This window comes from Macrobrachium nipponense, chromosome 11 (genome assembly GCF_015104395.2).
Source record: "Macrobrachium nipponense isolate FS-2020 chromosome 11, ASM1510439v2, whole genome shotgun sequence".
Classification (NCBI taxonomy): domain Eukaryota; kingdom Metazoa; phylum Arthropoda; class Malacostraca; order Decapoda; family Palaemonidae; genus Macrobrachium; species Macrobrachium nipponense.
In genome coordinates, this window is record NC_061087.1 from 92,493,750 (window position 1) to 92,518,083 (window position 24,334).

General features: G+C 36.6%; 1 protein-coding gene across 4 annotated transcripts in view; it reads left to right on the plus strand.

The window, feature by feature from the left end:
* LOC135207288 (DNA topoisomerase 2-alpha-like) overlaps positions 1-24,334 on the plus strand; it is a 190,279-nt gene that overhangs the window by 59,988 nt on the left and 105,957 nt on the right. For all 4 annotated transcript variants that reach the window (XR_010312949.1, XM_064238969.1, XM_064238960.1 and 1 more), the window contains exons 10-12: positions 3,432-3,541; positions 5,085-5,315; positions 11,795-12,042. Coding sequence is in view for 3 of the 4 variants with exons in the window: in XM_064238969.1 (XP_064095039.1) it covers positions 3,432-3,541; positions 5,085-5,315; positions 11,795-12,042 (589 nt within the window). In the remaining variant the exon portion in view is untranslated. The remainder of the gene's footprint in view (positions 1-3,431; positions 3,542-5,084; positions 5,316-11,794; positions 12,043-24,334) is intronic.

Here is a 24,334-nt window from a genome sequence, read left to right on the forward strand (position 1 = left end):
ATGCTCAGGGAATCAGATTAATAAGGTACCTGGACAAATGGCTGGTGATAGCAAATTCCCGAGAAAATTTACTTCAGGACCGACATCATCTCCAGTTTTGTCACACCTTAGGCATTGTGATAAATTGGGAGAAGTCGAGTTAGGATCCCAGTCAGAAGCTGGTGTACTTTGGGAATATTATAGACACAATAAAGGCCAAAGCTTTCCCTTTAGATCAGAGAGTAGAGATATGAAAAGAAGTAGTGAATTCCTTCCTGGAAAAGGAAACACAACCAGCAAAGCAGTGGCAAGTAGTTCTAGGGATCCTAAGTTCCTTGGAGAAGTTCGTTCCACATGGGAGACTACAACTTTGGTCTTTACAATGGAGGATGGAAGAGTTTTGGTCACCAAGTGTAGATCATCCATGCGAGCAGATTCCAGTGTGGACAGAGGGGAGGAAAGATCTGCTGTGCTGGTTGCAAGAGAACACTGACAGTAGAGGGCCTCCAGATCTGCTGCTCTCGGATGCATCGCTTGAAGGTTGGGGCACTTACATGGAGGAGCTGATGAATTTGGGAAAATAGTCAGAAAATTCCATATAAATGTGCTAGAACTAAAAGCAGCATTTCTAGCACCACAGGAGTTCCGGGAGAGGATGAAGGGGCACTCAGTAGTATTGATGTCAGGCAACACTACAGTGGTAGCATATGTAAACAAACTAGGTCTGGTATCACGACATTACACCTTATGACAGTTCAACTTCATCAGTGGATCTGTTAGAGAAGCTTATATGACATTCAGGGCCTAGATATTATTTTGGGGATTAAAAGGAATGGTAAGTAAAGGCAAGACTAAATTTAATGAGCTTTCCTAGTGGGTATCTTCCAGATTCTGGAATCTAGTAGTTGGTCCTCCCTTGCCATTCAAGGTAAGTTTGCAGAACAATTGTTTTTATTCTATGTGGGGAAACTGGTCAATAGACCTTTGTTTCTCAACATAAGATAGAATCATTTTAAGAAGTTAGGTAGAATATATTGTTCTTTAGTATGTTTCCTTGGGATCTCACATTGAATGCAGTGGCATGTATGCCTCTTATTAACATTTCATGGTGGGACCAATTCTGGACATTACATGTTTCATTCAGGTTCTTGTAACAGTGGCTGATTTGCAGTTCTAAGAATCTTTCAAGATGACTCTCCCTTGGTAGCCCTCCTTGTGGTCTGAGGGGCTTCTGATTGATGAGAAACTTATCCTTTTCCTGGGAATAATCCTACTATGTCAAATTCTGTTCCACTACGTGGTGTAAGGTGAATCCATCTTAATCTGTGCAGTCCTATCTCTTTCTATAGGGTGAGATCTGTCAAAGTATTCTCCCTTGCTGATGTCCTAATGAATGTTTTTCTTTAAATAAATAAAATAAAAATAAAAATTAAAAAAAAAAAAAAAAAAAAAATTAAAACATATTACATTATCTAATTTATCATATTCAAAATCAATGTGGGCCCAATCTTGATTATCCAATTCTTCTTCCCCCTCTGAACTCAGTTGCAAATAAAAACTAGTTTGAAGGAGTAAAACTTGATGCGTGTTCAACAGGTAATTGTGGAGCTCCCACTTATTCCTGTTGAATTAAGCACATGTATGCCAGTAGATTCCTAGATTCCCCCCCTCCCCTTATTCCTATGATCATGCCCTTCCCCCCCCCCCCCCCCCCCCCCCCCCCCCCGAATTTCCAGCTTAGCGTTAGATGATTATCCTAACATTAAGACCTCAGGTTTGTTAGTTATTAAAAATACAAATTGATTAAAAAATTTGTCATTTTAAAGTTATTTCATACTTTCTTGCGATATTGTGTAATTTCCCTTTTGCTTGTATTTTGGGAAGTATTTATCCATGCATTGAATGATTATTGCAAAATGTTTTCATCATGATGTGGTGGATTTATCAACGTCAGTTCTTAAAACAAAGCAAGTAGATTTTTGGAAGTTGCTGCCTAAGCTATAACCATTCCTTGTAGGTCCTCTACCACTTTCCTTTACCAGGAAAAGTGGGCTAAATTTGGAGCTGCTTGTGACAAACTGGTTCTCTCTTGCTCAGGCCTCTGTTCCTGGGATATCTGACTTTAATGGAGGAAAGTTATCAACTTCTCTTTATCTTGGCTGTTTAAAATTATTACCTTGCTCTATCATCAGTCTTCTTTCAGCATTCCCCAATGGAAATACTTTTGACCTGCTTCATCATTTTGGTTTATTTTGAGTTGGGGCTTGAATTTAATGCTGCAGAGCCCCACTAGGGACTTGAATTTAATGCTGGGGACCTCCAACTAGGCTTCTTTTTGAATGCATGTTGGACACCTCCCTCCCTGATTTTACCATCAATATGGTGTTTCATTCCAGTTGTTGGTTTATTGTGGGGTGTACAGCCTGAGAAGAGCCTTTATTAGGCTCAGAGGTGTAGATAAACTAATCCTTTATAATAATAGTACGTTTACCACAGAATTTTATGGCAAAATGAAATCTTAAACAGAGGCTGTATGTACTTGAATTTCTTTTGCTATTCACGCCTTGACCTTATCTGAGGATAGCCTTCTTTGTCCTGTGAGAGCAGTGTTCCTGATTGTCCTGGCCTCCTTTAAGCATGTCAGAGAGATTCTTGCTGTTTCTGATGAAACATCTTGATTCCATTTGTTGTCTTTTCTGGGTCTTGAGTTTGCTCCGAGTTTGTGGCCAAAACACACAGTTTTTGGTAAAGATCCTTTTTTTAGATTCCTTATTATTCTTGCTATGCTGTAATATTCTGAGGATATTCTTTACCTTGTGAGAGGACATTTTTGTTTAGTCTTTCACATATAGTAATGCTATTTATGATTAATTGTGTAGGAAAATGTTTTTTAGTGAAAAAAAAAAATTGTAATCATGGTATTATTTGTTATAATATAAGCAAATACAAATTTTCCAATTCTCTCAAGTTTAGTAGCTTTTCTTTTAAAGTCAATGTTGCTCATTTTAAGTATTGTGATTATTATCAAAAGAAGTTGTAATTATTATTAAACACTTCATCATATTTGGTGCTAATTAATTTTCATGTAAGAACTTTAGTGCAAAATAGTGAATAGATTTGTTTCATAAAATGCCCATTATTTACAGGATCAGAATCTACATTTTAGCTTGAATATATTGTCCTTGCAAGTTTTTTCCCCTTTAATATGGAATTTTAGCATGACCTGTTTGCTGAATATATTATTAGTATAGATGTGTGCTGTATCTTATATGTTTGACCAAGTTAGTTAACATTTACAAGGCATTTAGTGTATATATGTAGGAGGATTTGCTATATCAGACATGGATGTGTGATTGTCCGTCAAAATTTATTTAAGAAATAATTTCATAAGTAAAGATCATAGGAAGATACTAGTGAGTGAATGTATTTTTATAGTGTATTGCATTTCTCAGGTTTGGGTACCTCCACTTCCAAGGAGGCTAAAGAGTATTTCCTGGATATGACCAGGCATAGGATTCGCTTCAGTTACAGTGGTGCACAGGATGACCACTCTATAACAATGGTGAGTGTGAGGTCTAATTTTTTCTGCTAATATAATTAACATAATAATAATGAGGTATTAAAGCTAACAAGAGTGTAAAGAAAAATGTCAAATGAACATAAAAAATCTCAAAGAAGTGGAGGGTACATCATTATGAATTGAAACTTGAAACTCACCTGCCATCATAAGTTTTTGTCAGGTATTCTATTTGCAGGGTTAGAAGTTTATTGAATTCTTAACACTTTCTACTGTCTGGGACACTTATCTTCTACCCTAAATTACTATCTGGTCCAGACCTTTAATTGTGCCCTGCCTATGTTAATGCAGGACTTCATACAGAATTCGTTTATGCTACTTCCATATCTACTATTGATAACTGCTCTTCCCTTTTCATCTTATATATAATTATTTCACATATTAAGAGTATCTTGACACATCATCTCTGTCATTTCATAACTTTAGTAACCCAGTGTACTCCGGTTATGAACATCAGATCTTGGTACCACTGCTTTGGAATTCATTTCTCTGAAATTGTCCATGCCTTAATAAGGTGCAGGGTTTATACATCAGTCATAGATTTTACCATACATTTAAGGGACCACTTAATTTATTGTCAGTTTCTATGTATAAGAATTTTCCCAGCATTATTATTTGCTAGAAAGTTGTGTAATTTATATTATTTGATTATTGAATAGGGGTTCTGCTTGAGTTAGTCTTTGTAGATCTTGGAAAGGTATATGTTAGAATACTAAGACAAATATCAAAAGGGAATTATGAAGGCAGAGGATACTTGAAAGACTGTAAGCTTGTGATATAACTATACAGAACACTATATCTAGTCTGAAGACTGACAGATTTATCAGTTCATAACCCGTCAAACATAAAATGTGCTGAATGCATCATCAGTAATGCTGTAGTTAAGATAGACACATGGGCCTCTTCAGCAGGTTTCTAATTATTCATTGTCAAGTTAAGATCTTAAGGGTAATGTATGATACTTACCTGAATTGGAAGGACCATATGCAAAAATGCATCAACTTTGATAAAGAAATTATCCCCCTGATGTAAAAATTGATACAATTTTAATGTTAGCATAAAATTTGATTTTTTAATTTTATTTACCTGTAGTCTAGCAGTCTTCAGTATATCCAGAAATGTCCAATTTTACTGGCCAGCAATTCTTCCTTGATAGTACAGTATGTACCCCTTCTAAGACCTACCTTTCTTCCACAGCAGTGTGTACCACCCCCCTTTCTTCTTCATCTACTCTGCCTAAATGAATGGATGGGTCATCATAAATCATACTCCATGTTTAGTTTGCTAAATTTATCCTTGCTCTCTTCCCCATTGCATCCACCTGCCCACTCTCATGATTACTAATTTCTTTGTTTCCTTTCCAGCTACCATAAACTTATTCTTGATTATATTTTCTGTTTCATCTGATCTTGCAGTCTGGAGATTTGCAGTTTTATCCATGTTAATTATGTTTATAGAAACAGCTTAATTATATTTATAGTAACAAAGCTGTTCACAGAATAGTAATGAATACTGTACTTGATTCCAGGCATTTAGCAAGAAAGCGGTTGACCAGCGGAAAGAATGGCTCACTGGCTGGATGGAAGAATGTAAACGCCGCAAAGAGTTAGGTCTCCCAGAAGTGTACTTGTATGAAAAGGATACCAGAGCAGTTACTTATTCAGATTTTGTCAACAAGGAATTGGTTCTGTTTTCGAACTGTGACAATGAGAGATCCATTCCTAGTTTAGTTGATGGATTGAAACCAGGTCAAAGAAAGGTAAATTTTTAAAAATAATTTCTTTATGTGATAAGTTAAAATTTTGTATTTTTTCTTCAGTGTATGAAAAGAAGTGTTTAGAAATATTCAGTTTCAAAGACATTCTCCCTTATAAGTTGGTACACAACAAACCCATTACATATAATTAACCCATGTTGTCAACAGAGAAATATCATGGGTGTTTCAGTCACTGAAGAAGTTGAACTAGTTACTATTACAAATGTGTAGTTGGTTGCCAGGTCTCCTGCAGCCATCATTTTGTATTTGTATCTTTAATGCTAAGTGGCACTATTTTTCTAAACTCTTTAGTAGACAAAAAGGTCCATATTGTAAAGTGCTGTATACAGATGGATGCGGTCTCCGACTAGCTTTTACCTCATATGCGCAGGCGTTACCAGATCTCACTGATTCCTTGCTTTACAATCTCAGATTGTTTTAACCGGTTACCAGCTGGCGCTTGGAAAAATATCCTATTGTTAAGACTGAAGGTTTGTTAGCTATGAAAAATACAAATTGATTTAAAATTTGTCATTTTAGGTGTAGGATTTGATGCAGTATTGTCTACTGAAATAAAGCAGTTTTGTCTATCTAGCATATATTTTCACTGTAGAATTGTTAAGGTAAATCAGAATATGCCACCACAGAAATTTTTTATTTTCAGTAACTAGAAGTGCTTTAGAAGATCTTGACCCTTTGAGATTCTGACAGTAAACATAACCAGTTATCATCCAATTTTCAACCTCTTAGATTCTGATAACAAGAATCCTCATCATCAAAAGATTTTTGTAATAAATTTATTGTAGGTCATAAACTAGCATCATAGTAATGAAAAATGAAGACTGCATGTAGGGATATATTTGTCATAACAATTAGTAAGCAGAGCATACAGCCCTTGAATTAGCATGTGCAAGCTGTTCATGTGTCAGGACAGGAGTCAAGACTTGCTAGCAGAAAGGCATTCCATATTATGTAAGTTGCGATCACACCCACTTGTTAGGACCAAGACAACAATACCACCATTGTCATGAGCCTCTATCAGAGCCATACAGATGCGAGGTGTGTTAAAAAAACTATCCTACCTTTAGTCATAAAAGATATTGGTATATTCAGTTACAACAATCTTGCACTAATCTACTTCAAAGTACTCTTTGGTTGTATATCAGTTTAATCAGTGTTATTTGGTTTTTATTTTCTGTTTGTTCCTATACGATATACAAACCCTGTTCCTATACGATATACAAACCCTCGGTCCTTTACATAAGGAATTACTCCACTCTTCTTTCGGCCGTCTTCCGATGAAGACGTGTTTGTTAGCTCTGTGTGATACAGTGTCTGTATCACACTCCTATAAGTCAAATGCAAGTCAAGCTTGAGTAATATTCAGTGGTTGGGTTTGTAGCCGACCGAGCTTTTATGTAAGAGTTACATAATAAAAATATGGAATGTTATTCCATATATATAAAAAACTAAAACTATGAGGTCAACCAGATTGCTTGCAGGAATGTGATCAGACCAGAGACGAAAAAGTATGCTAAGATGACGTATACAATAAAGTAGGCTAAGATGACGTGCCGTCACCTGTGGTCCTTCATTTGTTTTAAAAACATTAGTCCAAGCTTCCTGCTTGAGACAGCTACCGCAACCTATAATTCAAACAGCCTACATGATTTGTAACTATGTCATCTGTATGTACATTCATATGTTCAAGCTACTGTCTGCTTCCTTTATGATTTGTAACCGAGATGGTAGTCAGAGTGGAATTAGCCATCATCATTGGCAGAAGCGATCAAGCCATCGTCATTAGAAGACCTGTACAATCCTATCTGATATTCATCATGTAATCTCAGAAGAATATATGTATTTTTTATACTTCGTGTTTTCTACTAGAAACCTCACATCAGAAAGAAGATATCATCATGAGTTTTAACACATCGTCGTCATAACCAAAGAAGATACCGACTTTGTAAGTTATCAACAAACCCCAAGACACTCCAATGAGTATGGAAGTGCATAACCAACCGACTTAGTGTAAGATTATCGCAAGTCTAACATTACCTCATAGGGCGCCTTATTATACAAGGCAACAGCCCTTTCATCTGGACGTGTACGCATTTCCTCCATTTTGTCTAATCCGTCAGGTTCTGAACAGGGTAATGCGGTCTCAGAACCTCAAAATGACCCTGGTAGCTCCTTTATGGCCAAAGGCAGAGTGGTTTCAAGACCTGTTGGAATTCCTAATAGACATGCCGAGAGAGTTACCCCCATGGAGCAACCTACTATGTCAGCCGCACATGGAGAGGTACCACCAGTCAGTGAAGTCCCTATCACTTCACGGGTGGAGACTGTCAAGTATCTCCTCCGAGCGAGAGGGTTTTCGCAAAAAGCAGCAACTCAGATGGCAGGAAATATCAGAAAATCAACTGTGAAAGTATACCAAGTAAAGTGGTCGGCATACTGTGATTGGTGTCGTAGAGGGAACTTGTCTCCACTCGGTACCACTATTCAGCAGTTAGCAGACTTTCTGGTATATCTCAGGACAGAAAGGCGTATGTCTGTATCTGCACTGAAGGGGTACAGGGCTGCTCTAGCCTTATTCTTACGAATGAAAGGTGTGGACATTTCGTCTTCATGGGAGTTGGCCATGCTGATGAAGAGCTTTGAACAGTCATGTCCACCAAAGGAACTAATAGCTCCAGATTGGGATCTGACCATGGTACTGAGTAGTCTGACAAAACCCCCCTACGAACCACTAAGGCAGTCCACAGAAAGAGCCTGACCCTGAAGACAGTCTTCTTATTGGCCCTAGCTTCAACCAAAAGGGTGGGGGAGCTACATGGCCTGTCATATCTCATAAAGCACTCGAGAGGTTGGAAGTTAATGGTATTCGAGTTTGTTCCAGAATTCATGGCCAAGACTCAAAACCCAGCAATAATTGACGGCAGATTCGACTCCTTTTCCATACCTTCCTTGGTAAACTTTGTAGACAATGACAAAGATGAGATGCTTCTGTGCCCCGTCAGTGTAATAAGAGAGTACTTAAGAAGGACAAGACACTTCAGGCTGGGGTGCCGGAGGTTGTTCGTAAGTACAGGACAGAACAAGAAGGAAGCGTCCAGGAATACAATATCGTTTGGGGTAAGGAATGCCTACATGACAGAAGACATGGGGTCAAATAGCCAGGAGAGGGCTAGAGCTCATGACATAATTGCTTTTTCTCAAAGTAGTGTTTATTTTATTCAAATGCTAACTACCTTATTTATAAACCAATTTTGAAAAATCAAAAAGTATTATAATTCTGGATGATTGTAGAAATAAAAAACTTAATTCATTTTTCATATCGCCAAGAAAAAATAAAATTAATATATTAAAATCAGAAAATTTTGATTTTTTCCAACAATTTTTTTATGAATAAGACAAAAAACAAATTTAACTGAAATATGCTGTTTTTTTTTATTTTATATACTGTAAGCTTTATGCTGGTTTTTATTTTTTTCAAATTGATTCATAATTAAGGGAGGAGATAGTTTTCAAAAATAGAGGGGAAAAAAACTAATCAACTTAGGGAGACAACATTTGGTTGAGGTATTCTGTGCATATAGATGAATATTCTCTGCAAGTTTCAATATTATAGTGCAAAAATGAGCCGCCCCCTCCCGAGTAACTGTAGGTGAAAGAAACTTATTCCTAATTGTATTCCTTCTGTAATTGTTAGAATTAGCACTGGTTTTCATACTGGTGCCCTGTAATACAAAAGTTCATTTAGGGCAGTAATCTTGTACCAAACAGCATGCAGTCCTTATCCTAGGCTATGCTATGCTCTATCCTAACTTAACTTACACGGCTTAGTTAACCTGACTTTACATGAAATTTTACTCATGAGTTGACATTTTCATAAACTTTTGATGAATATCACACATCTTAGCCTACTGTTGGTGTTACAATTGCAACCACTTGCAAGCTCAACATGGTGCAACTTATTTAGTAGTACCATAACAATTCTTGGTAATTGGCTGTTACATCAAAGTAAAAATACAAAAGAACACTTTTAAGCGTTATGGCTGAAATTTTCCTATCCTAACTCGTCCAGTATGCTACAATAATGCAATCTGCCCACCTGTTCACGTTGCTCTTCCTATATAATCCAACTTAAGAACACAAAAACAACACAACTAGACTTACAATGCACAAACAACAACCTAACACTGACAGCTCTATTCAAAGTTCACACCAAAACACCTAGCTGATTTTTAACAGTTTGTTAACATTTTTGAACCTCACATGGCCGCCATCTTGTATCCATTGACATCACTTCCTATTATGTCGCAACACAAATGATTTCGCTTCAAAACATAATGTTATGTTATAAAACATCATATAAAATTAAACATGTTGCTTAAAGTACTACATTTCATAAATGAATGACTCCCACGTTTCACCAATGCAGTGAAATAATAAAAAAATAATACTGACTAAACTTCAAAAACATGTATAATCAACGGCAACATGTAAATTATAGTCATACAAGTGCCTACCTTTTAAGAGGGAGAAATGTGGTATTTCAAATGAAAACAAGGGAAGCGAACAGTGCAATTTGAGCTTACGCATTTAGTTCATTTTACACACTTGATCATTGACAACCTCAACTTTCAGTGGGTAAAACTTAACATCATGATAAGATGAAAACCTATTAGTTTTTTAGTCTACGAATTATGAAGGGTATTGCCATTAATTTAAATGAAAGATATCCTTCATTAGATATATGTGCCAGTTAGGATTACACAGGGATCAAGTCTATCCCCAGACAAGGACATCTGTGTCAGAGTTTATAAACTTTTTCGGGGACTCTTATTTGGTTCTTTGCTAGTCATCCTAGAAGTCTTTTTAAAATTGAAACTGCTTTTATTTAAAGAAGCAAGACAAATGTCTTGTCTTTCCTTCCTCGAGTGACTAGATGGATCTAGACCTCAAGTTTATTAGAAGTCTTAGTTTTCTTGACTGACAACAGGGCTGCTGGATAGAGTCCTTTGGATATTTAGTCTCATCTCTTGGAATTTCGGATGTTTCCTGTCTGCCATACTGTAATTTGGTGCCCACCAAAGTTAGCCTGGTTGGACAGTCTTTATGAGATTTTTTGCAACTTCTCCAGTTTTCATCCAATTCAGATGTTTTTAGCAGACTGAAAACGCCATTAAGTTCTTCACGGCCTCTAAGATTAGAACACTCAGGCTTTGGTAGCCTTTCAGACAAGACCACAGTTCTAATGTGTATTGGTAAGCAGGAGCTGTCCCATGCTTACTGCCTCTCAATAGTAAGAATCTTTTTTCTGTAGATAGATAATCAAGTCTTCTAATCACTTGGTTCATTCCGGACTAATTCGCTACAAAGCTGAGCACCAGTCAGAGTCAGTTTCTACCGCAGGGTCTCTTAACTAATAAGGAATTACAAGCATCGTATTCAGTGTTAACAAATTTTCTATATCTAATTCATTATCTCTTAATGGTTTGGAGTAAAATATGTCCATTTATCCCACCTGTCAATGTGGGATTCAGCTATGTAATTACATGGTAAGTTACTTGTATAATAACAACATATAATAATAAAATAAGGTTTTATATTTACTTACCAAGTAATTACATGATTGGAGCCCTCCTTCCTCCCCTCTGATTGACATAAGCATAAACAGAATGAGGCTATTTGCTGAGTCATTCCTGGTGTTGTCTGTAGTGGGAGTTGCTGTCACCTGCACTAAACAATAGACGCGTTGCTGTGAATTTTGAATTTAAACTGTCATGCTAGTTAGAAACTAAAGCCTTGTAATTACTTGGTAAGTATATATAAAACCTTATTTTATTATGAGACCACAACATTGGGTGCTTAGCTGATATAAAGCCAGGCTTTTTGGTAGAACTGTTTTAATAGCTAAATTATAGTTTCTTCTGCGGCTTAATCGTCCCTTCTAAATTGCAGTTTAGGCAGGCTTCTGCAACTTTATCTCCCCCCTCATAAATTGCACTGCAGGCAGATGGTCTTAAGTGTTATTTTTGTAAGGAAAGACAAGGATTCAAGAAAACTGAATTAGACAAATGTCAATATTGGGTTTGTACTGAAAATAATTTTTTTTTAATTGTAGTTTTTAAATATTTTTTCCTAGCTTTTCTACCTCTTTTTGTTTCTGGGAAGGAAATTACAATAACTGTTAGGTGGATACTACAATAATATATCCCATATGAATGTGATTTGTATTGAAATAAGTATAATAATCTGCCATTTGTGATGGAAATGTGCATGTATGAATGAACATAGAGTATTCTGTTCTTAATAGTAAAGGAGGCTAACCTTTTTATTTTGTGCTTTTTCAGTACATGAAATTAGTTTTTTTGTATTTCCTATTGTAGTTTTTATTCCTAGAACTGTCTATAGTTCTCCCTCTGTATTAAAAGTTGTTAATTTGTATCCTAATTTATCACATTTTCTTCAAGGTGATGTACACATGCATGAAGCGAAATGATAAGCGAGAAGTGAAGGTAGCTCAGCTTGCTGGATCAGTGGCTGAGCATTCAGCATACCATCATGGTGAAAATTCATTGATGTCAACCATTATTAACTTGGCACAGAACTTCGTAGGATCCAATAACATTAATCTTCTTCAACCAATTGGTCAGTTTGGTACAAGACTTCAAGGAGGCAAAGATGCTGCAAGTCCTCGATATATTTTCACTAAATTAAGGTAATCTCTATTTAAGATAACTCATGTTTGTTCATATATGAAACAAACCGGTCTTGGCATTAGGATAATCTTCTAGCGACAGCTTGAAATCTGGTAAAATTAATAGAAAACTTGTGTAATCCAAGGACTATTGGCGTCTCTGCTTATTCATGGTGTATTTGGGAGCTCCCACAATGTCATGGGCATCCTGTTTCTATCTCTAAAGCCGGTTTAGTTTGCCCATTTTTTCTTTTCTCAGTGTGTACTCAGTGTGTGTGATCTTGTAGGTTACATAAGTTGTGAGAGATCATGGAGAATTTTGCCTCATTAACAGAGCTTTATTTGGGGTCTTGCAAGAAACGGGAAATGCCTGGGAGTGGGTTTCCTTGTTTAAGATTTTTAACTTTGGTGTCTACGGATCCTCACCCAACGTGCAGTAGGTGCAGAGAAAATATATGTACAATTACTAATTGTTCCTACACGACATACAAACCCTCGGTCCTTTACATAAGGAATTGCTTTTGACGCAGCTGGAATTAAGGCCGTTAAATTCTTGAACAAGGTGGTTAGGCAGTAACTACCATGAAGATGTGTGTTTGTGAGTTTTTGCTGACTGGCCGTTGATCATTTTCCCGGTGGGATCTTTCTGTTTTTGTTTCTGTTTTTTAAATATGTTTATAGTGTTTGATCATCTTCTTCCCAGCTGGTTGGTTCCCATTTTTATATGGGGTTGCCGTTTCGGATGAGCCGTTTCCATCTATTTCTATCCTGCGCTTCTGCCTCATCAATTCCCTTCTCATGTAAGTCTCCTCTCACACAGTCCTTCCATCTCCTTCTTGGTCTCCCTCTTCATCATCTTCTTTGAACCTCCATCCCCATAGTATGTCTCCCAGCGTGGTCCTCATCTCTCCTCAATAGGTGTCCATACCATCTCAGCCTCCCCTCCCGCAATTTCTTTGTTACTTCCACCACCTTAGTCAACCCCCTTATGTAGTTATTTCAGATCCTATCCTCTCTTGTCCAGATTTCCAGATCCTCCCTGCTCTCTGCGCACAGAACAATATCATCCGCATGCAATATGTTCCATGGTGCTGCCTCCTTTACTTCCTATATTATTGCACAGGGACTTCTAAGGGTCTGTCTTGCTCCGGCGAGACAGGTGGGTCTTCCGCTGGTCCTCCCGTTCCTCCGGGAACGGGGCCCGTCTCCTTCCTCAGGGAAGAAGAAGACTGGGACTGTGGAGGTACCAGCCACCACTGGTACCTCTGGACCAGGAACCGTCAGGGCTGCTTGCTCTCGAGTGTCACCAAGTATACTGTCACATATGGGTGACCGTGCAGCCAAGGTCCAGACGGCTGAGTACGCTCACCATCGGAACCCAAGCACGGAGCGGAAGGATGGTAGGAGTCGCTCAAATGGCTCGCCAGACCGGCGATTGCTAGCGCAGCGATCGTTCGGTACTCGGGGTTGACGTGATGGTCCCACCAGACCGTTCACCTGGCGAGGTTAAGAAGATGTCCCCCCGGTATCCAGGAACAGCTTCGGCTACTTATGGGACCATGGCGCGTCGTGAGGATGGTGCTCGCTTTCACCGCGTTAGTGGACGCTACCAGGTGATCGCCTGCAGTCCTCCCAGCTTACCTGTTATGCTGGTAGACAGGGTAGGAGCATTGATACGCTACCAGTCACTGGACCGGAAGGCACGCACGGCTGGTAGGAGCTCCCCTGACGCACAAGAACGACGCCACCGTCCTCGGTCCAGCGTTTCTCCGTGAGGAGACTGCTGGTCCAGACCTGCAGCGTGATCACCACCACGGGTTGGCGATCGCCTGCAGTCCTCCCAGCCTACCGGTTCTGCTGGTAGGCAGGGTAGGAGCATCAGGTCTCCCACACCTGTCCCTTCAACCTCCTTGGGCTACACTGGTAGGAGTGAGGCGAACAGGATTGACTTCCACTCCTCTTCCTTCGGGTTGAGGATAGGACTCGAACTTACACTGGCTGGTCGGACGTTTGATGCGGTAAGCTTACACATAGAGCTTCCTTTCTATGTTTCTTATCAGAATCATAGAAGCAGTCCCGCTCCTTCCTCTAGCAAGGGGAGGAAGGAGACTGGCAATAATACAAACCCTTCCCAGAATTTTTCATTAATGCCTCTGACTAAATATTCTTTACAGCCCATTTTCGGATGAGTTACGATTCCCCTCTCATTTCGAAAAGGGCCAGAAGTCTGACTCTTGATCATGCAGCACCTATACTCCGATCAAGTTGTCACAGGCAGGGCACTCCTCGCTCTTACGACCAGAAAGAGTAGCCTAGGTGTGCAGAACTCCAGTTAGTTCTAGAGGCTCACTCATATTCCTCCCACCAATCAGTGAGTCTTCCCTATGTAAAGGACCGAGGGTTTGCATATCGTGTAGGAACAAATCGCAATTTTTAAAAGTAAATTGTATTTTTCCTAACTACAAACCTGAGGTCCTTTACATATATGCCCACCTCATGCCACACCTCAATCTGAACCTGGGCCGAAAGGCAAAGTGGAATGTTTACATCTGGGCAGGCTAGCCTACCTGCCTGCCACACGGTAGTTACTGCCTAACCACCTTGTTCAAGAATTTAACGGCCGTAATTCCAGCTATGCCGAAAGTAATTCCATATGTAAAGGTCCTCAGGTTTGTATAGTTAGGAGAAATACAATTTACTTTCAAAAATTGTGATTTCATGTTCAAAATATCATTGTTGGTTGGTGGACCAATGGAAAAAGTTTTATGAAAGGGTCAGTCCAAGAGAAAGGAGATGCCGATGACCAAGAGTCTTCAGCTTCTTTTGTTCCGACTATGCATAATGCTGTTCCATATATTTGTCACTGGTATTTGATGCTTCCCCTAACCCCTTCAGTTTCTTCTAATGATTTGCTGTCGGAGGCATCAGGAGGGGATTTCGGCAGTTTTGTACCTAATTATGCTCCTTCCTTCTCCTCAAGGAGAGGGAGAGCATCGCCATCATTGGCGGGGATGTGGGCAGCGTTAGGCCTATTAGGGGTACCAATGTTAGATGGGTGGTTGTCTTACTATATGACATCATTCTTCCCTCTGGGTTATCCGTTTATGAGTGTCCCTCCTCCCCGTTCTCTGCAGTTTTTGGGGGCCAGTGCTTCGACAGCTGCAACGGCGCATATGATTCCAACGTCACAGAATTAGGGTATTAAGTGTGTGGCCCTTGCAGGGATTCCATCAGTATCTGCTCAGTCTTCCATCAAGTGCAGTAACATCACAAATCTAACATAGCGTCCGCCGTGACGTCACAGCCTACTTCCATTATCACATCTTCGGTGTTGACGGATGAACTATGATTGCAGACTCTGTAGCATGCACGTTTATGGAGATATTACAAGCCTTGGAAGAGCAGATAAATAAGGAAGTGGGGGCAGAAAGTTTTTGCGTAGGTTTGGTACAGTCTATAAAAATGCTGATAAATGCTTACTCCTAGAGAGTAGAACACTATATATTACCCTAATCATGCATGGTCGTGGACTTTCACCTTGGTGGCCGCGAGTTCGATTCTCAGGCATTCCATTGAGGGGTCAGAGATGTGTACCTCTGGTGATAGAAGTTCACTCTCAACTTGGTTCTTAAGTCACGTAAAGCCGTTGGTCCCATTGCTGAATAACCACTGGTTACATGCAATGTAAAAACACCGTACAAACAAATAAATATTAAGCTAACTTTTAACTGAAATTAAAGTTACTGTAATTTCATTTAAAGGTTAGCTTAATACATTACAGTCTCCTCTCAATTAACGCGTGTTTAATTAACACTTTTTTTATTTAATGTGACCTAGAAAATATTTAAAATGTTTAAAAAAATGCAACAATTTTTATTTAATGCGAATTGGCGCCCGAACATTTTCAAATAACTTGTGCGTGATGTGCATCAGTGCTGCAGACGACGTCTGTTGACATAAACAAAGACATAGCAGAGTGCACTGTATGTATGTATTTACATAGCACAGTGCACTGTATGTATGTATTTACATAGCACAGTGCACTATGTATGTATTTATTTATTAATAAAGTGAAAGACTTGTGTACTGTATTTATTAAGAAAGCGAAAGACTTTGTTTATATATTAATAGAGCAAAAGATTTTGCTGTTTTTTCTCTTTTTTTGACCTACATACTACAGGTATTCTCCTAGCCTAGCATATATACTATGGTATATCTTATACATATAAATACAGTAGCCTAGCCTACAGTATATTCTATACTACATGTACTGTACAGTAATTGTTAACCCTTAAACGCCTATTAGACATGTTTTACATAGATGAAAATTGTCTGTCGTGTGCTTAATTGACGTAAAATACGTCTACTCAAAAAAGTTTTTTTAAATATTCGCGGAAAAATAGTTATAGGCCTACTTGGCGAAAAATTTTGAATAACGCGCCTTGAGGGATGCTGGGAGTTCACGGATCAAGCAGTTGTTTTGTTTACAAGTGTTACTCAGGAATTTCTATCTGCTCGCGCTAAAAAGCATCAGCGACACATCTCAGAAATTATTTTGCCACTTTGTTGTAATTTTTGCACCGTTTTATATTAGTCGTTACATAGAGTTTTATATATGAAAATGTGTGCAATTTCATGTAGAATACAACTAGAAACAACCCATGGTTGTAGCTTTTATCAGGTTTGAAATATTTTCATATAAATCACGATAAGTGCCAAAATTTCAACCTTCGGTCAACTTTGACTCTGCCGAAATGGTCGAAAAACGCAATTGTAAGCTAAAACTTACATTCTAGTAATATTGAATCATTTACCTTCATTTTGCAACAAATTGGAAGTCTCTAGCACAATATTTCGATTTATGGTGAATTTATGAAAAAAACTTTTTCCTTACGTCCACACGGTAACTGCCGAAAAAATAAGAAATTCTTTCGTGAGTTTGTCGTAATGTTTGCACCGTTTTATATTAGCCGTTACATAAAGTTTTATATATAAAAATGTGTGCAATTCCATGTGGAATACAACAAAAAACAACCCATGGTTGTAGCTTTTATCAGTTTTGAAATATTTTCATATCACGATAAGTGCCAAAATTTCAACCTTCGGTCAAGATTGACTCGACTGAAATGGTCGAAAAACGCAATTGTAAGCTACTACTCTTACATTCTAGTAATACTCAATCATTTACCTTCATTTTGCAACAAATTGGAAGTCTCCTGCACAATATTACGATTTATGGTGAATTTGTGAAAATAAAAAAAAATCTTTACGTCCGCGCGGTAACTGCCGAAAAAATGAGAAATTCTTTTGAGTTTTTGTCATAATGTTTGCACCTTTTTATATAATCCATTACATAGTATTTTATATATGAAAATGTGCGCAATTTCATGTAGAATACAACTAAAAACAACCCATGGTTGTAGCTTTTATCAGTTTTGAAATATTTTCATATAAATCACGATAAGTGCCAAAATTTCAACCTTCTGTCAACTTTGACTCGACTGAAATGGTTGAAAAACCCAATTGTAAGTTAAAGCTATTACATTCTAGTAATATTCAATCATTTACCTTCATTTTGCAACAAATTGGAATTCTCTAGGACAATATTTCAATTTATGGTGAATTTTTGAAAAAAACTTTTTCCTCGCGTCCGCGCGGTAACTGCCGACAAACTTAGAATTTGTTTTGTGAGTTTGTCGTAATGTTTGCACTGATCTATATTAGCCGTTCGATGTGCCAAAATGTCAACCTTCGGTCAACTTTGACTCGACCGTAATTGTCGAAAAACGCAATTGTAAGCTAAAACTCTTACATTCTAGTAATACTCAATCATTTACCTTCATTTTGCAACAAATTGGAAGTCTCTAGCACAATATTTTGATTTATGGTGAATTTATGAAAAAACTTTCCTTACATCCTCTCTGTAATTATGCCAAAAAAAATCAGAAATTCTTTTGTCAGTTTGTCGTAATATTTGCACCATTTTATATTAGCTGTTACATAAAATTTCATATATGAAAATGTGTGCAATTTCATGTAGAATACGACAAAAAATAACTCATGGTTGGAGCTTTTATCAGTTTTGAAATATTTTCATATAAATCTTGATAAATAGAAAAAATTCGACCTTCGGTCAAGTTTAACTCGACCGAAATGATAAAAAACTGCAATTGTAAGCTACAACACATACAGTCTAGTAATATTTAATCAGTTACCTTCATTTTTCAACAGATTGGAAGTCTCTAGCACAATATTTTGATTTATGGTGAATTTTTGAAACCCGCTTTTTTTTACGTCCTCGTGTTACGAATTCATGCATCATATTATGATAATATTTTCTCTGTGTTGCTTTGATCGTTTTGTAATTTGTTATATGCCAAAATTATTGCAATTTAGTGTACAATACTGCGAAAAAACTCATTAGCTTTAACCGTTTTGCTCACAGCGCGATTTGTATACAATTATATATGAAAAATTTTTTCGCGCTGTCATATATGCCAATATTTATGTATGATAATGATATTTTTTTTCATTTCTAATGGTTGCATTCTAAACTTCAGGCAATGACAAAAAAAGGAGCTAAAAATTAACTTTTAATCTTAAAAACTAAGCGTGCTATGATTTTAAAAATAAAATTTTTTGCCGCTTCGGCGCTCGTTCTGGAACCCCGCCAGCATACAGGAGACACTTTCGGAAATACCAGCTCGACGTTTAAGGGTTAATATAAGCCAATTCTGGAGGTTCAATACATTCTGACTGGTAATTCATTAAAAAAAAAATAATAATTATAATAAAGAAATGGACACAAAACAAGAATCAGCTTTGTTCCGACATCGGCATAATTGAGCGATGTCAGGCTGCTGATGGCTACATATAATTACAAACGTAACAAGTATTCATCTTTTCCATGAATCTTTTATTAAGTTGTACATTTCTTCACTGTATTTAATAATACTGTATGTATTCTCATATTATTGTACTATGAAATAATAACATAGCCATCAATGTTTTGGTTTGGAAATGAGCTGATGGTGAGTAAGAGTTTATTTCACTGTACTTAACTCAATTCTGTGCAAATTTTCTTGCTTCTAGTTAGCATAAACGAATATCTAGATACTTATATGAGACAAGGTAATTTTTCGTTATATGACAAAACTGTAACCCTAAATATGACTTGAATAAGTCTTGTTGTGAACAAAATTATTTTCCTTAACAGATTGCGTCGGGAGCATGGTTATTGCGTAAAAAAATAAGTGATTCTGTTCACTATTAGCGTTAGTTAACTTTTATTTGAGTGAAAACAACAGTAAAATTTGTTGTTTCCAGCCTAGTTGATTAAAATGATTTTTTCTTGCTTCTATTAAAATGATTTTTTCTTGCTTTTATCTGTGGTTGTGTGAAAATTATTTTTTCTTGATTTTATCTGTGGTTGTGTTTGATGGCATAACTTTACTCGAGTTTTATCTTGTTGCCGATACACGATAATAGTCATTAGCAGCTTGAACAGTTTTCTCGGCTTCAGCTACAACTTGGTTTAAATTTAATGGCATATTTTCTTGCTGAACATTGATATATAGCACTTCAATAAAAAATTTAGCATAAAACTTGTACAAAATTGAACGTCACTGGAGATGTCATGCGCAGCTGACTTGAGACTGAAAGAGGGAGTGTTGATATGTTGAGGAGAGAAGGAGAAGAAAAAGTTAAAATATTACTATGTATTTAAAAGCAATAATAATTTAAACAAAAAAGGGAAATTTCAGATTAAATTTAACAACGATAAAATATGAAAACAATCAAATGCAATACAGAAACAATACAAAAAAGTCTTAATTAAGGCAGTGTTCCGTGCACCGAGTGAGTGGTATAATTTAAAGATATTCACCAAAATAGTAAAGGAAAGTACAAAGCTTTTCACAATAAAATTTAGCATTAACGGGTAACAAAATTATTTGTCATTGCGGTGATGCACAGCTAACTGAGATGGAGGGAGTGTATATTTTTAAGGAATTATGACTGAATGATTTTAAGTTATCATGTGTCGCGATATTATTGAGGAGAGATGAAGAAACAGTAAAATCTCTGCTATAATATGTACGTAAAATTGCTATATACCAATTCTCATAAAAAATAAAATTTCACAAATTTAACATAATGATAAGCATGAAAACAATCAAATGCAGCTCAGTTAAAAAAAATAAAATAGAAAAGTCTTCCTTGAGCCAGTGTTTGGTGCTCTGAGTGAGACAATAGAAAGTAGAGGAGAAGGAAGACTGGGGTCTTCTTGCTACTGACTTACCAACTGGGCTGGGATGATTATTCTCCCTTTCTCTTACATATACGCAATTTGCCCAAATCACTTATTTTTGTTACAGTAAAATACCTGTCTAGTGACAATTGCTTTTACAACTGTAAAAGTAACTCGTCTCCATAATAAATACACTGGTGCCATGTTCAACTTCTGCGTGCCTTCAATTGTTTTTTTTTTTTTTAAGGACAGGACTTTAACATTCATCCACTTAATAAGGTGACTTTGGACATCTCCAAACCGCCTATGATTTTCGCTTCTGACCTTCGGTTTTGTGACGCCAGTGTGATTTATCCCGAAAATAACCAAAATAGTAAAGGAAAGTACAAAGCTTTTCACAATAAAATTTAGCATTAACGGGTAACAAAATTATTTGCCATTGCGGTGATGCACAGCTAACTGAGATGGAGGGAGTGTATATTTTTAAGGAATTATGAATGAATGATTTTAAGTTATCATGTGTCACGATATTATTGAGGAGAGATGAAGAAACAGTAAAATCTCTGCTATAATATGTACGTAAAATTGCTATACAGTAGGGCCTCGATAACCACAGGGGATAGGGCCCAGAACCCCCCGTGATAAGTAAATACCCGTGTTATCCTGATACCCCCCCTAAAAATTGCTTTAAACTGCCTACTTTAATAATTAACCCACCCAAGACCACTATTTCAATGTTTATAACTGCCTACTTTAGTTCAAGCACCAAATATGTCTTCAACTATCACCTTAAACTAAATTCAAGACAGTTTCAAAGTTATTCTTTCCTATCTTCAATTTCCCCTTCATCAGATCAGCAAACAAAAGTATATTACCTAACAATTCCTTTCCATTTTCATGATTTGGCTGCTGCACCAAACTAAAAGTACATAGTATATCTATTTTGTGAATGAACATTTATTAGATAAAAAACATGATTTACTGTAAAGATTAAAGCACCCAACTATAATATTAATGTATAAACAGCAAAATACAGCAATAAAAATCTAGTTTTGTCTTTTGTTTACGTTTAGAATCAGCTGATGGACGTTTATTACCGAAAGAATTATTTTGGAAAACAATTTAGTTGCCAAAAGAAATGAATTTATTAATGGAATTATTATCATCATTAACTTTGTACATAATAGTTTATGGTATTATGATTCAGTAATTCATATTTTATTGAGAGAGAGAGAGAGAGAGCAGCTTGGGATGAGAGTAACTGTTGAATAGCTTGAGAGACCAGCTTAGGACGAGCGTACTGATACTAGCTTAGCTCGAGAAATACATAATGAAATCTGTATTTGAAATATTTTTATGGTGATAAGAAATGAAACATGGATAGTGATAAGATATTCTCTTGTATACTGTTATAATGTGATAATCATTGAGTCAACTATAAAAGTTGTATTGAAGCAGTTTCGTAAATTACAGAAAGAATAAAAGACCTTTTTGTTCTTTTCTTACGATAATAATAGATCAGTATTATAGTTTTTTCTGCAAGTGATAAAAGAGAGAGAGAGAGAGAAGCTTGGGATGAGAGTAACTGTTGAATAGCTTGAGAGACCAGCTTAGGACGAGCGTACTGTTATTAGTTTAGCTCGAGAAATACATAATGAAATTTGTATTTGAAATATTTTTATGGTGATAAGAAATGAAACATGGATAGTGATAAGATATTCTATTGTATACTGTTATTATCCAGTATTATAGTTTTTTCTGCCAGTGATAAAAGAGAGAGAGAGAGTGAGTATTTGAACATTTGTAAATGAGTGTATCCTAAAAGTCATTTAGTTATGAAAAGAAGAAGAAAACACAGTAATTAGTGAATCTTGCTCTATGATAAAATTCGCGATTTTGTTAATTTTCCGGGCTATACGTAGTATTTGGGCTCCACAAAAAAGTAAGTGATTTATGACAGAATTTAGAGGATACTTACGTACATATCGGTAGTTGTAGAACGGTGTAACCACTATCATATTGTGTACGAACGAGACTAGGTTTGGTGACGTCACGGTGGTCATACATATTTTTTTCGTGAATGAATATACATTTATGATTAAAAAAAATAGTTACTGTACTGCTTAGAGTACCATACTGTAATATTAATGTAATCACATCAAACTAAAGTAATCGTTGCATGCTGTAAACATATAGTGTATTTTTGTCTTTTGAAAAATGCATTCCCCAAGGAATTATTCCTTGAAGAAGCTTTTTATTATGAAGATATGCCAATAATATATAAGATATGCGTTTTATTATGAATATAATTATGACAATAATACATAAGGTAAAATGGTTTTATTATGTTTAAGCTTCGTCGCCGATCGCAAACAACAATACGATAATCTATGACAATTATCGTTTGTATGACTGCCGTGTTTGATTACGTTATACCAAAACAATAAAGAAGTTCGAATTGAAAATTAATGTTTTCCTAAATGTTATTACTACTATAATTACAATAATACTATTAACATTTCTAAAAGGTTAAGAATGACAAAGGTGCTGTTAACTGTTAAGTGTAACTCAATGTTTACATTTCTGCTGGCCGCTCAACTACAAGTTGATGTCAATGATGTGGGATTATTCCATGAATAGGCTACATATTATGAAGATATGCCAATAATATATAAGGTGAGAATGGTTTTATTACCTTTATTGTCAGTTAATATTTAATATCATAATGTGAATCTGTTCATGCATTTGTTGGTCATCGGAACCGGACGAGGCTTAGCCTACCAGGGATTCATACCAGTGATATAGACTGAGAAGTGGTCCAAGGAAAATCCGTGATTGCTGATCCGTGACTAAGCGAGGCCCCACTGTATACCAATTCTCATAAAAAATAAAATTTCACAAATTTAACATAATGATAAGCATGAAAACAATCAAATGCAACTCAGTTAAAAAAAATAAAATAGAAAAGTCTTCCTTGAGTCAGTGTTTGGTGCACTGAGTGAGACAATAGAAAGTAGAGGAGAAGGAAGACTGGGGTCTTCTTGCTACTGACTTACCAACTGGGCTGGGATGATTATTCTCCATTTCTCTTACATATATTAGGGCTTGTGCCTTGTATGATAAGGCGCCCTATGAGGTAATGTTAGACTAGCGATAATCTATACGCTAAGTCGGTTGGTATTGCACTTCCATCTTCAATGGAGTGTCTGGGGTTTTGTAGATCACTTACGAAGTCGGTATTATCTTTACGACGATGTGTTAAACTCATGGTTCGGTGAGGTTCTTGTAGAAAACACAAGGTATAAAAATAGTATATTCTTCTGAAGTTTTACATGATGAAGATCAGGTATGATCGTACAAGTCTTCTATGACGATAGCTTGATCGCTTCTGCCAATGATGATGGCTAATCCTATTCCTCTACATGATAAAGCTTAGGTAAAGAGGTACAGGTCTTCTAATGACGATAGCTAACTCTGTTCTGCCCGTCTACCATCTCTGTTACAAGTTATGAAGGAACAGACAGTAGTTCGAACATATGAACATACTATCAGATGACATAGTTTCATACGAACACATGAACATACTATCAGATGACATAGTTTCATACGAACACACAATCGAATGAGACACGCTACAGATCACGTAGGCCGTTTGAATAATAGGTAGGGGTAGTTGTCTCAAGCAGGGAGCTTGACTAAAATGTTTATAAACAATTGAATGACTACAGGTGACGGCATGTTATCTTAGCTTACATACTTATTGTATACGTCATCTTTAGCGTCTCTAGTCTGATCACATTCCTGCAAGCAATCTGGTTGACCTCTTTAGTTTTAGACTTTTATATATATGGACTAACATTCCATATTTTTATTATGTAAACACTTACATTAGCTCGGTCAGCTACCAAAACCAACTACTGAATATTACTCAAACTTGACTTGCATTTGACTTATAGGAGTGTGATACAGACACTATGTGAATATATATATATATATAAGTAAATAAAAATTCATGGTGTACATGAATTGATTCAAGTAATAAAATATAAAACAATGATATTGGTA